Raw genomic sequence first — 14,113 nt, forward strand, 5'->3', positions numbered from 1 at the left:
CTTCCAAATGTAGATCTGACTCTTACCCCCAACTCCTTAGGTTTAGAAAAAACAAACAAAACACGACAACCTAGAAAAGTGCCATTAAATAGGAAAAACAGACTAAAGGAAGAGGATAAGTAGGGAAGGGAACAAGTCGATATTATCAAGATTTTCCATGTAGCAACAAGCAGTTCCACGCTCACTGCTGAGTCACTCAACAGGAGGTGTTGCAGAAGCAGCACAAAGCAGCATGTTCTCCTCCCATCAGTCAGTTTGGACGAGGCAGAACAGCTACAAAATAGTAACGGAAAATGTTCTGGACAGGATGTGAGGACACTGGTCAGCAAAGCTGAAGAAGCCCAGAAGTTTAAAGGGTGAAAGAAGAGATCACATATTAGAGCACATAACATATGCAAACCACATTTCAACTTGTACGCTGTTTCCTCATCCCTCCTACCACTTACTGAAGGAATGTCAAAAATTAAAAAAAATAAACCTACCTTCCACAGGACTACTAAGTAGTATTACCAGATTCCTACCGAACACTTTCAATGTGGTATAACCCACAAGTCATGTTGCATGGTAAGCATCTCAGGAACATGCTGATCCACTAGACAGAGAGCTGCTTTTTGTAGAGATCACTTATCGAGAGACACACTTTAAAAATACTATCAACTCTTATCTTGCTAGAATAAATGTGATGTCACAGTACTGGAAACAAGATTACAAAAAGACAAGATAATATCTAATGCAAAATTGCAGCCTCTTAGGTACAGTTCAAGAGGTCAGCGCTCTGCCCTATAGCTTTGCCTTGGCTACAGCGCTACTCCTTCCCTGAGCCACAACAGAGCAGATACTTTAATCCAAAGATAATCTTAACAGGCTTGAAGTCTCAAAGCCCATTTCAAGCCTTGTTTCCCTAATACTTTAGGGAACCTATAAAAAGGGGGCTGACACGCAGGAGCACCACATGCAAGGTGACTAACAGGACGTTGCTGAGGTCATCCTGCAATGGCAACTCCAAAGTCCCCGTCCATCTGTCCATTCCTCTTGTCCACAGAGTCAGCTGAATGGCACACGTTGGCTGCAGCATTTTGCAGGCTCATGTTGAGATTTCTACAAACCTGGCCTTTTGCTTCCCACACTCGTTTGTAACAAGAATTGTTCTCATGATTTCATAAGAGAAACACAAGTTGTTACAAAAAGTGTCTATGGCACTTGGACAGTCACATGGAACATGGTCTTAAGCAATTCCCGACATTTTAGTTGCACGGAAGACCCCAGTATCTACGCCTCTGTCTCCTGGGGAATGGAGGCAGGGGGAGAGAGTTCTCATATTTTCTTTCGGCGCTTCCAACAAGGGTTTGTGGCACTAAAACTTTATTTGACAGCAGTAACTATTGCTACCACTTAAGTAATTTGCGAGGCTTCCTGAATACCGTATAGCTGCTGGAGACAGAAAGCCTGGGGTTTGCCTGGGGACTGCTCCAGTACATCAAGAAGAGAAGCGTTCATTTCATCGGGGTGGACAGGAGGCGAGCGCTGGAGGGAAGGATGCAAGCACCCCGTCAGCCCAGCACAGAGGAACGGCAACTCGCCTCACTCAGCTTTCACTGTTCATAGTTTTCAGCACCGAACTATTTCAAGGACTGTGCATGTAAACATTTGATTCAGCTGAGCACTCCAGCTGGGATGATCTATACACACCTGCTTTGAATTTGGTGTATACGTGTTCCTGAGATGCTGTTTAAGCTGAACTGCTCCCTTAAGGCTGCTCCATTTCACACCTCAATGATACGTCCTCCTCAGGGTCTGAAAGCCTCACCACAACTCTGGGCCACCTCTGAGTAGCCAAACCAACAGCTGCATCATTTCCAGGAAACCAGGATGAGGAAGGAAGCTATTTTAATTACAGCCCAACATGGGACATGGGCTTATAATAAAGGCTTAGTCTTTTCAACACAAGAACAAGAGATTTCTCCAGGAGACAGTTCAATGCAGGTTGCGACAAGAGCTCCTGGGCAAACGTTCAACTGGAGCCCAGCAGCACCAGCAACCTGCATCAACTGGGTAAAACCAGAAATTATTCTCCTTTTCCCCTGCACAGGCACATAAGAATATGAGCCTTTGCTTCCACTCAAGCAAGGTGCGCACAACTCAGTTCTGCACTGAATTTCCATTATAGAATGTCTCCTGTTGCTGGAGTGAATTTTGACCACAGCTCCCTGGAGGACAAACCTTGAACTTTAAGTTCTTTTTCTTGACAACGGAGTAGAGATTTGAACAGCAAGTGTTGACAGCAGCAGCCATGAAATGACAGTGTTTCAGATACATCTCTGAGGCTTTTGAAGGAAAAACAATAGAATCCTTATACTGTTGGAGGGGAGGAGAGAGAAGTGTTTAAAATAAAGATTTTCGAGCCCTCCCAGTCTCTGGATGTTAATTATTTCGTTCGCCAACCATCACGTGCAGTCTCCCACCCTGCATCGAGCATCGATGGACAATGAATCTGGGAGACAAAGGTGGAACAGCAGCTTGTGCCAACAGCCACGCAGGAATCGGGACTGCTGGAGAGCGGGCACAGGAACAGAGCAACAACTGTTTAATGGACTAGTGAAGAATTCATTCTCTGCTGTGCCAAGGGGACACAAGTTGCCTGACAGCAGACTCTGTTCTGCATGTAGTAAAGCTTAGAGACAACCTTCTACAGAAGTCTAATCCAGAAGCATGCTTTCCTCAGATTTGTGCCATTGGCCTGACCATCCTTTAGTGGGAATTAAAATGCCTTTTTCACTACAAGTTACGAGCAATGACAATTAAGGTTAGGTGGTAGACACTGAAGTAATCAATTAACACCAATGAACTCCCCGTCTGAATTTGTATGAGTTTCTATTCAAAGCCCTTTATTAACAAAGCCTTCAGGTAACGTTAAGTGATCCAAGTACAGCAGAGCACTTTGAGGGTCACTTGCCTCAATACATGATGAATACTGATAAAAGCAGATGATCTGGTACTTATATACTAAGCATTGCTCTGAAGTGATTGCAGGCAACTAATATTTTAGTGCTGTTTCACAGGGCACCATTAAATAATCTCCTCTGACTTATCCAACACGTGTGTTCAACAGCAGCAGGCAAACTTGTCATGAACAATAAACAAAGGATAATGTTTGAGCACGCTGACAATATAACTTTGTCCAAGACCTTGAAACATGAACATGATAATCCAAGGATGTCTTGTGCAACACCAGGCTGTCAGACAGCAAGCACTCCTCCAAACTCCCAGCAAAAGACAGGATCATCGCGCCCATTTAACAGGCAGCGAGATGCAGAACAAAGCAGCCACTTCCTGCAAGACCCTCCAGCACATGAGAAATGTGGTCGAGTCTTGAGTAAACAAAGCACGGCACCGACATGATGTGTTCTTAGTTCTCTCAGTTCTACACAATACCAAGCACGTGGTCACGCTGCGATGCTATTTAACCTTTCCCCCTGCCTGCCAGTCCAACAGAGATGGTTCTTGAAGTTCTTAGAACAGTAACCATTTAAGTCTAGGAATGATCTGTAATTCTAAAGACAGCAGCAACAACTCAATTTGCTACTTGAAATTAAAAAAAACAGGTTTGGAGTGGCACCTTCTTCCCAACGTTGGAACGACAGCCGTTGTGTTTTACTCAAGAGCCCCCATGGCTCAGCAGGACCCTTGGACAGGTCACCTGCTGGCTACGGCTTCAAACTGAGCCTCGCGAGCGCCCCAGCCCTGACACTCACCTTGGTACAAAGAGGTTTTGGAGATGTTTGAGAATGCTTTGAACATAAAGGTTTGGTTCCTTAATCACTGGTAAAGGAATGGAGTCCTTAGGTAACACAAGAGCCATAATCCAGTCCGTATACACATCGACACAGTATTTCACAGTATCGCCATCCAGAGGGAGGGTCAGTCCGTAACAAACCACCTCCATAGTCCATTTTACCTGACCGAACACAAAGCAGAAGTTATGCAAAACAAATACTAGCAAGTAAACAGTGGTCAGAGCACAGCAGTTCTAAAGAAAATAACAGGAGTTACACGGTACAGGCTGTTCTATTTAACACGGACTACAAGAAAACACCACGTCATTAATTTGTATATCAGGACATCATGAAGATTATGAATAAATGGCAAAACACTCTAAATCCTGAATCTCTTTAGTCCAACCTGTAGAGAGAACTCTTTAGAACACACAAGAGCCATAATAGGGTAATGGAAGATCTTCAAATTCTAGTAAATACTTGTACTATACAAAGCCTTTTTTAAAAAAAAGTCACATACTGTTGCTTCAATAATGGGGGTAATTAGAAAGCGATTTAGCAGTTAACACAGAAAACCTTTTTTTTTTTCCTTTAGCCTGAACTTCCTGATACAGTAGCTCAAATAAACACCTACTAGGTCGTGAAGTACGCTGTTCTATGAACTAGCTTTAATAGAAGCCTTATGTAGATTATTAACCTAAAAATACAGCACACTTCATAAAGCTTGGACTATTAAAGAGAAAAAAATAAAAGAGACTACAGAAAATCTTTGTCACTCTAGCATGAGGGAAATTATGATCTCTAAGGAAATGCACTTACTTCTTTGTCTGTTTTTAATAAACTCTCACTTCCAACGGACGATGCAATTAAAGCTTGTCCAAGAGGACGCACCACTGCATTTGCCACTTCTCTCCCCACATTTTCAGGATAGCTGTGAAGCACACTGGTGTTACCCTGATCATTCTGAATGACGAGATGTAAGGATCTCCACTCCGAGTACATAGTGCCTCTATGCTACAGTCCAAATAACACCTGGGGGGCAAGGAAGAAAAAAACCAAAAGACACATAATTAGTTGAAATGCTCATGGCCAAGTCTGAGGCTGTGACTGTGTCATACATTTGAAGACCTAGAAAACATCCCAACAGTTGGTTGGTTTTTCTTTTGTTTTTGTTTGTTTTGGTTGCTTGTTTTTTGTTTTTAATATAGCTTCGAGCTTGCTTAAAAAAAAAAAAAATTACAGTAAGTTTCAGTTAGGAGACCATTTGAGACACTTAAACTTGAGAAGTAACTCCACCTCACACAACTTCTGCTTGCACCATGTTGTACAAGACACTCTTCCTTACATGACACCTTTGCCTGAAAAGATGAACAAAATCCTCATATAACTGTTCTATTTGAAACCTCAATGCACCCCACTCCTACCAGTTTGATGCCGGTGTCAGCAACAGATGCGCAGGGCCTGCAGCAGGAGCCAGGTCAGCAGGAGCGCACCTGAGAGCGGCACAAAGCAATTCCAGCCACTCCAGCCAGCGGCTCCGCTGTGGCGGGGCCCAACTTCAGTGTCTCTGCGCAAACACACGTAGCGCGGGCAATAAACCAGAGGAGCTGGAGATGTGCGCACGCCTGCGGGGCTCTGACCTTCCTGGCACGGCGGGGACACAGTGGGATGGCTCCCACAACTGGCATGTTGGAATGGAAGGATTCCAGCTCTTTAGGAAGGAAAGGCGGGGGAGACAAGAAGGGGGTGTCACCCTCAATGGCAATGACCAGCTGGAGTGCACGGAGCTCCCCATGGGGACGGGTGAGGAACCTTCCAGTACCCAAAGAGAACCTACAAGAAAGCTGGAGAGGGACTTTTTACAAGGGTGTGTAGAAACGGGACAAAGGGTGAGGACTTTAAACTGAAAGAGGGGAGATTTAGGTCAGACATTAGGAAGAAGTTCTTCCCCGTGAGGTGTGACCCTGGCAGAGGCTGCCCAGAGCAGCTCTGGATCCCCATCCCTGCAGTGTCCAGGGCCGGGCTGGACGGGGCTCTGAGCAACCTGGGCTGCTGGAAGGTGTCCCTGCTCATGGAGGAGGGTGGAACTAGATGAGCTTTAAGGTCCTTTCCAATCCAAACCATTTGGTGATTCTAGGATATAAGCAATGGCTCCAATTCACACCTTGTTCCCTTTTTCAGCTCACTAGTCGTTAAAAATACAAACCAAGAAACTGCCAGGAAAATCTTAGTCATCTCAGAAGACAAAAAGTCCGGCTCTTTCTACACACATACAGTACGTCTCCTACGGCATGCACTACTCAAAACTGGTAGGTGAAAAATCTGAGTGACTGCTGAAGAGTGCACTGTACCTCAAGTGACTTCAGGACTGGCTGAGCCTTGGTGCATCACTGACTTCAACCCAATATCACTTTGGAGTTTCACTATAACATCGCACACAGGCACCAACCTACAGCATTAGGGTATGTAACACCCTAACGCATTTCAAACCCTTGTAAAGTCAATACGCACACATCACTCCCCAATCTAGATTTGTCCCAAAGATTCAGGATAGAAAAGCCACCAGAAAGTTTCTCAGGCAGCTCTCTCAGAACTAGACAGGGGAAAGAGTTCTCCTTTCAACAGCACTCCCAGCACCACTGCAGTTGTGCATTTTCCCTGTCTGCAGAGTGAGCCAGCTCAGGGAGCCAAGCGGACAGAGAACTGACCAGATTTTTGCAGTGGTGGTTTTTTGCTTGTTTGTTTCATGGTTGGTTTGGGGTGTTGTTTTGGGGGTTTTGTTTGTTTGGCATTTTGGTGGTGGTTTTGTTTGGGTTTTTTTTCTGGTGGTGGTGGTGGTTTTGTTTGGTTGAGGATTTTTGGGAGTGTTTTTGTTTTGTTGGTTGGGCTTTTTTTGGCATTATCGTGAAACCACAACCAAGAAAGGCAGATTAGAAGCAACAAAAGTTAAGCTGTGCCTCATAGTCACTCTCAGCCAGCCCTTGCCCAGCAGCAGGCAGGGGATGCCCTTCTGCGCTGAGACCAGCAGCTCATGCTGCCCCATCAGCACATGCACAACAGCGACCTGCAGGGCAGAGCCCAGGCCAGGGGCCGGCAGGGCCAGGAGCCCCGGGCAGCGCGGAGCCCAGCAGGGGACAGACAGCCAGCCTTGGACAGACAGCCTCGGGCAGCCGGCCCTGCTGGCAGCACAGGGCAGCTCCGAGAGATCTGCCCTGCGTGGCCAGCTTGGACCTTCACATCAAACCACTTGGAAAGCCAGCACAAATCACAGAAACACAGAATGTCAGGGATTGGAAGGGACCTCGAAAGCTCATCCAGTCCAATCCCCCCGCCGGAGCAGGAACACCCAGATGAGGTTACACAGGAAGGTGTCCAGGCGGGTTGGAATGTCTGCAGAGAAGGAGACTCCACAACCTCCCTGGGCAGCCTGGGCCAGGCTCTGGCACCCTCACCATGAAGAAGTTTCTTCTCATATTTAAGTGGAACCTCCTGTGTTCCAGTTTGCACCCACTGCCCCTTGTCCTGTCACCGGTTGTCACCAAGAAGAGCCTGGCTCCATCCTCCTGACACTCCCCCTTTCCATGTTGATCCCCATGAATGAGGTCACCCCTCAGTCTCCTCTTCTCCAGCTCCAGAGCCCCAGCTCCTCAGCCTTTCCTCACACGGGAGATGCTCCACTCCCTTCAGCATCTTCGTGGCTGTGCTGGACTCTCTCCAGCAGTTCCCTGTCCTGCTTGAACTGAGGGGCCCAGAACTGGACACAATATTCCAGATGCGGCCTCACCAGGGCAGAGGAGAGGGGGAGGAGACAAAGGTTTGTCTGCTGAGATGGCTTTGAGCTGGATCAAGATCTGATCTCCCTCAGGTGAGATGAACATCTGTGCCAACACAAAGGAGCGGTGAGGACGCGTGGCTGGAGTGTCCCTCCGGCAGCAGTGGGTTTGTACCCACTCATCGCCACATCACAACTGCTGCCTCAGCATGTGGCACCGCGGCAGCCTCAGCCGGCAGCATTGGGACTGCACCATCTCCCTCTTTCTTCCTCTCCTGCCACCGCCGTCTGTTATCAGCTCTCTGAGCCAGCTGACCACGTGAACAACAGAACAAGGAAAACCGGGTCGGCACGGGAGAAAAGCGAGGAGTGTTCAACAGCCACAGCTTAGATCAGCCCAAGCTGTCACGAACGGCTCCCTGACGGCCCTTTGCCAGCTACACTTAGCTGGCACATTTGGGAAGCCAGTTAGTTATACAGGGAATGTTTTGAATGCCCCCTTTAGACATTCCTTGGCCCAAAACCAAACAAGAAGCCGGGTCTGGAAGTACACTTTCCTACAGGTCTGCCTATTTAGCTGACTCTGCGCGTGTTTATTTACACTCAAAACTGATGTAAAAAGCCTGAGGATTCCCTTCAAGGGAGGAGGGAAGGCAAGGCAGCAAAGTCTTGCTTTTCCAAAACTACATCCTTCCTGGTTTGAAGCAGCAATCACGTGTGCTGATCTGAGAGCAAATTAATCCAAGCACCACAGCCTCGGGAAGCACGTCCTCTCCATCCTCCAGGCCTTCAGTCTCCTCTGGGGACCGTGTGTGCCACTGTGGGCAAAACTCTCCGGCTTTGAGGAAAACAACAGTGGCTTGGGGCACTGAGAAGTCACAACACTACCAAAAAAACCACACACACCACCAAAATGAACATGACCCACAACCCTTGGTGATGGCTTCAGTCACTGCTTAACTTTATTACCTGGTTTTCCCTATGGCTGTCTTTTCCTTTGATATCCCGCAGCCACGGGGCGTCTTCATCTTCCCACTTCTGTCTCATCTGAACACTGCCTTAGTCTCCAGCTCGTGTTTGGAGTGGAAGGAGGAGGGAGAGAAGTGAAATATCACCCAGTTGGCAAGACCTCCCCTTCCTCCTGCAGGCCTCAGCACTGGCTGTATCCCAGAGCAGCGTGTCCCTTCCTCCTGCCCCCAGCTTTGCTGCTGACCATGAGGGAAGGGCAAAGGCACTCTCCATCCTTCTCGTTTGACGCTCGGTTCATTACGGTAGCACAGAACACCATTTGAGGAGCGCCGGTTTAAAAAAACTGATTGCAACTGATAAAGCAGCATGTACTTTCCATCGCCGCGCTTCAGACTGGCAGGAACAGCTCCTGGCCGACGGCTGCAGCACAGCGGCACAGCTGCCCCGCCACAGAACAGGCTTCCAGGAGCACTGAAGTGCTGTACAGCACGAGCAGATTGGAGGCAGTGCCTGTGCAGGAGCTTTCTCGTCTACAAGACAAAAGCCATCAGAGAGGACAAGGATTCCCAAATTCTGCTGCATTTTGGACAACCCTCATTGTGCAAGGGCAAGGCAATGGGAGGACGCAGCCACCCGCCGTGTCGCAGCTCCCCGTCATGCTGAAGCAGAGATGCAAAGCTCTTTGGGATGACTCTTCCACACTTGTGAGAGGAGCAGCATCCCCAAAGGTACCGGACAGATAGAAGACGCCGTTTTTAAGAGAGCTCTAGCAGCAGGGCAGGGGAACCACAGCCCCTGGTGCCTCATACACCCACCCGGCTGCCTGACCTTCCTACATAAATTTAATGATCTTAATGTATCTTATTAATATTCAAAGTTTCATTTGGTCTTGCCACAACAGAAATCTTCTGTTAATCTTACCAATAGACAAGGAATACCGACACGAGTAATTGCTTCAGGTGGAAACCCCTTTTGAGGCGCGATTTCCTATGGTATTGATTTATTCGCTCCCTACGTTTAGCAGTAAGAAGGTTTTATTTGCAAGGACTATAAGTTACTCTTCATTTAAGACTCTGCTTCAACTGCCATTTAAATTGGAAATTGCTGCCATCTGTTAGGACTGGGGTAGAGTTAAACTCATCTACTATGCAGCTTCTTATAACTGGATATACGCTAAAAAAGGATGGTACGTCTCCCCACACAACTGTATCTTACCATGTTCTGTTTCCACAGATTCAACACACTGACAGTTCTGTAACTTGCTTTAGACAAAAGGCACCTAATGCTTCACAGAAGCAGAACTCACTCCCTCAGAAGATGCTGTATTTATCACAATACTTAAACAGCAACAGCAAATTGGAAGAAAAAAGATGCGACTGTCACACCATGCAAACAGCATACCCTGATTTTTACTTCTCTTTTTGCAATGCTTCTGCATTTCAGCTTCAAAAAAGCACTCTCGCTGTCCCAAATAAGATCTCTCAAGTTTCATGCAGCTCAATATTCATATTTCACATAAACGTATGTCTTATTGAGGTTCAAATCACTAAGGACTCTCAAAATGACAGGCAGCCTAATCAAGAGGAGGGGTAAGAAAGGAATCAACGAACCCCTGAAGTTCACCAAGCAGTTTGACACACTCTCAGGTTTGGAAAGCGGTGGTATTTGTGTTCCTGGAGGCTGCACTAAATGAAACATCCCCAGATTCTCACATATAGCTCTGGAAAGAAATGCACAGCATTAACACTGACAGAACGACTGAGAGATGTGAAGTTAAAATATTTACCATCTACTACGAAACTGAGCATAATTCCAATATTCCTTAGGGTGGTAAATAATTTGGGTTTCAACATATTCCCTCGAGATCCATTTCAGCTTAGGAACTTTAGTAGTGATCACCATTTAAACCACTGAAAATGGATGTTTCAGCATTTCAGACTACAGAGACTCAGTTCATGAACACTGTCCATAAAACTCCAAAAATAAAGACATTTAAGTTCTATTTCCAGTCCCTGAAGACTTAATACGAACAGCTGCAGCCAAAATATTTGAACTCCTGGATCCATAAAGTTAGACAGCAAGAATTACCCAACTAAATAACAGACCCACATTCTGCAACTACTTTGAAGGAATATGCAGGAGCTCAGAGGCTAAAGCAGAGTGAGGTTCTGGGGGTGTGTGCAAGGGAGAGGTCAGGGAACCAACCCTGGGGTACAAGGCAGTTCCACAGAAAGCGTGTGCTGAGCGAGGGGCTGTTGGGAGCAAACAGAAGCCTTTAGCCCTTCATGCTCAGCAACTTCATGTGCAAAATGAAATGTTTGCCTACAATGCAAAAGCATTTCAAGCACAAAAACAAGCTGTTCCAAAAACGGATGCTGCTTGGGTTTTATCAGAGTCAAAAAAGCAGAGCACAGGCAATTGTTATTAATATTTCAGTGAAATACAGTAGATGCAAAGACCAGGAGCAGAGAGATGCCCAAGGAAGGCCGAAGACCTAAGAGAGCCTAAACCAGAGAAGCATCAACACAAAAGGTCGACACCAAAAAATTCTGGGATATTAGTCATGCTTTGTATTTCACAGAAAACACGTAACCCCTCTCTCTAACACAACCCCTACTACACCAAGAGTACCAACCTCTGCTCTCTAGAGGCGATGGTTACTGCCAGAAAGCCATCTTGCCACAACCAGCCTTCCCTGGATCACGTACCAAAGAGGTTTTGTGAGCATTTTTTTTTGGCCAGCTGAGGCCTAACGGCATCCTGAGCATGAGCAACTGATGCAGCTTGACGCTGGTGCCCCTTTGTCATCCAAGTTCATGCTGGAGAGAGCGACTTCGGTCTTGCCAAGACTAGCTCAGCACCTGTCATATTAAGGCCACCGGGGCTGAGGCAGAGACCCCTCCAGGCAGCTCAGCTTGGAGCCCATCCCACAGGCAGGCTCTGCCGTGGGCACACTCCATGTGGAGAGGACAACAAGCAAAGCAGATGGCAGGCGAAAAATAAACTGGGCAAGAGTTAAACAGAAGATCCATCTGGGAGAAACATCAGCAGAAAGTTGCTGTTTTGTTAAGTCAGTGTTTTGTTAAGGAAAAAACGAAGATGCATGTCAGGATTACTATTAAATGAAAAGAAAAAAAAAAGGCTAGATTCAAGGCAGGAAGAGATAAGAGATTAGGAACAGAAAAAATAGGAACTCATGTCATCTCTTCCCAGGCCATTCAGCCATAGTGCAGAAGAGAGAGAAGAACCACAGCTCCACTTGCACAGGGAAGACGAATTTGTGTGACTTTACCACCTAACTGCAGCAGAAGTTACCACGTGAATCTGACACGGAGAAGGCTGGTCCTCAGATGTAAGGTGCTGTTTAAGCCCCAGAGCTCGGGTCTCACCCCCGCCCAGCACCGCCTGCTCACCGACCTCAGAGACCCCATTGCCGTACTGGTCCCAACAGCCGCACTGGACACTGGCCTCCCCAGAGCAGGAGGCAGGGCACCAGCCACAGAGAAGGCAGCTGCCTAAAAACCACATACTGTAATATCTAAAGATTCACAGAGCCATAAGAAAGCAAAAAATATCAGTCAGTTCTGTATGATTTGGCTATTACTCTGCTCTTGGACATCAGTACTATTTTGCTTCCCAATAGCCTTCTCATCTTTAAAACGGGTTCAGAAAATTACCTTCCAGGCATGTCATCTGGGAACGCAAAGTTTTCACACCCCTCACCAGTGCCAAAAAACACGTGATGAACTCCACCACAAAACAGCGCGCCTCCCTGACCCAGACTGCGAAAATTTTTTACTCAAGAGTTTTTTTTACATTTACACATGTACCTCAGTCCAGCTCCTTGTGCAGCTCTACAAACTGCACCACCAGGTAGGGATCTCCTGGGGCCAATGCTGCTCTTAACCCGGGCAGTGAGCCCCGCTGTGCCTGTCCTGCTGCTCACCACCTTCCAAAAGAAATCTGAGCTACTGCCCACAGGCCCTGGAGACCAAAGGAGAGGTAAAAAACAAGCACGGGAAAGCAGAATCATGGCAAAGCCCAGGAGGCCTGCGGCCAGGAACACAAGGCACCACCGGGTTATTTGTAAGGAAGTCTGCAGGGAAACAGCGACAACTTTGCCCTCGCTGAAGAGCCGGCACATGGGGGAAGGGCTCGCCGACCGGCGTGACGCTTCACGCTCGTTTCGGGGACCCGAAACACGGCTCGAAACCGGCCCCCGGGGCCAGGAACAGGGCACAGGCCGAGAAGGACCCCAGGGCCGCGGGCCGGTGCGAGGGGGGTCCCCAGGGCCGCTCCCGCCCGCCCTGCGGCGGCTCCGTGGCACCGGCCGGGCCCCGGCAGCTGCCCGAGGCGACCGCGGCACCCGCCGGGGACAAGCGCGGCCCCGCCCGGCGCAGCCCGGCCCCGCAGGCCCGGCCCCGCGGCGCAGCGCTCAGCGCGGCGGAGGCTCCCGGGCGGCGCCCGCCGCCACAGGCCCCGCCGGCGGCAGGAGCGGGCCGGGCGCGGGAAGCGCCGCGGCAGGAAGGCCCGGGCCGCCTTACCTGCGCCGAAGGGCCCGGCGGGCATGTCGGGGCAGGGCCGGCCGCTCCGCCCTCAGGCCACCAGCTCCATGGTGCCCGCGGCGGCCGAGGCGACACAGGGGAGACGCCGCTCCGCTCGGCCCCGCTCCCCGCTGCCACTTCCGGCAGCGCCACAAAACGCGCGGCGAGCGGCCGGGCCCGGCGGCGCTCTGCGCATGCGCGCGGCCGCGCTGTAGCCCAGCTCCCCCCCAAGGCCGCAGCCGCTCCGCCGGCGGCGCCGAATAAGTCGCGGGAAGAGGCTGCGCGCGTGCGCGGGTGCCCCGCAGCCCCGCCTGCCGCCGCCGCCGTGCGCTTCCTCTTAAAGGGGCCGCGCACAGCCCGCCCGGCCAGCCCCTCCCCGCGGTCCGTGCGACCCCTCTCTTCGCCTTCTTCCCCTCTCTTCTCCGGCGCTGTTCCCCTTGGCTCCGGGCAGGGCCCGCAGGGCGCACCGGCACCCCGCACCGGGCTCGGGGCAGCAGCCGCGCACAGCAGCGGGGCCCGCCCGCCACGGGGCCCCGGGAGCCGCTGCCGGGCTCCGTCCGGCCTGAGCCCTCGGGCAGGACCGGGCATTGTCCCCTCCCGCCATCGCCGCTGCCGGGGGCTCCAGGGAGGCCGAGGGGTCTGTGGGCTGCGCGGGGGTCCCGGCTGCCCTGCACCCGGTCCCTGGGCACCGCTGACACCCGCGGCAGCCGAGGCCAGAGCCGGGGGACAACAACGTCAGCGTTTGCTGTGGGCCGTGTCTCTCCCGCCTGCTCTCGTTTGCTGTCCCTTGCAAAGCTCTGCAGGCTCTGGAAGTGCCGATCCGCAGCGTTACGAGTTCCCTGCACTCAGACACGGGCCGTACGGGTCCCCGCGGGGAGCAGTGCCTGTGCCCCACAGAATCCCGGAATGTCAGGGGTTGGAAGGGACCTCGAAAGCTCATCCAGTCCAATCCCCCGCCGGAGCAGGAACACCCAGATGAGGTTACACAGGAAGGCGTCCAGGCGGGTTGGAATGTCTGCAGAGAAGGAGACTCCACAACCTCCCTGGGCAGCCTG

General features: G+C 50.1%; 1 protein-coding gene across 4 annotated transcripts in view; it reads right to left on the reverse strand.

The window, feature by feature from the left end:
- The window catches only part of RALGAPB (Ral GTPase activating protein non-catalytic subunit beta), a 68,786-nt gene extending 55,603 nt beyond the window's left edge, over positions 1–13,183 (reverse strand). For all 4 annotated transcript variants that reach the window (XM_065645674.1, XM_065645673.1, XM_065645672.1 and 1 more), the window contains exons 1-3: positions 13,059–13,183; positions 4,593–4,805; positions 3,753–3,955 (exon numbers count right to left, since the gene is read on the reverse strand). In XM_065645674.1, coding sequence (XP_065501746.1) covers positions 3,753–3,955; positions 4,593–4,775 — 386 coding nt within the window. In that variant the 5' untranslated portion in view covers positions 4,776–4,805; positions 13,059–13,183. The remainder of the gene's footprint in view (positions 1–3,752; positions 3,956–4,592; positions 4,806–13,058) is intronic.
- Positions 13,184–14,113: the final 930 nt, after the last annotated feature.

This window comes from Caloenas nicobarica, chromosome 15 (assembly GCF_036013445.1).
Source record: "Caloenas nicobarica isolate bCalNic1 chromosome 15, bCalNic1.hap1, whole genome shotgun sequence".
NCBI classification, from domain to species: Eukaryota; Metazoa; Chordata; class Aves; order Columbiformes; family Columbidae; genus Caloenas; species Caloenas nicobarica.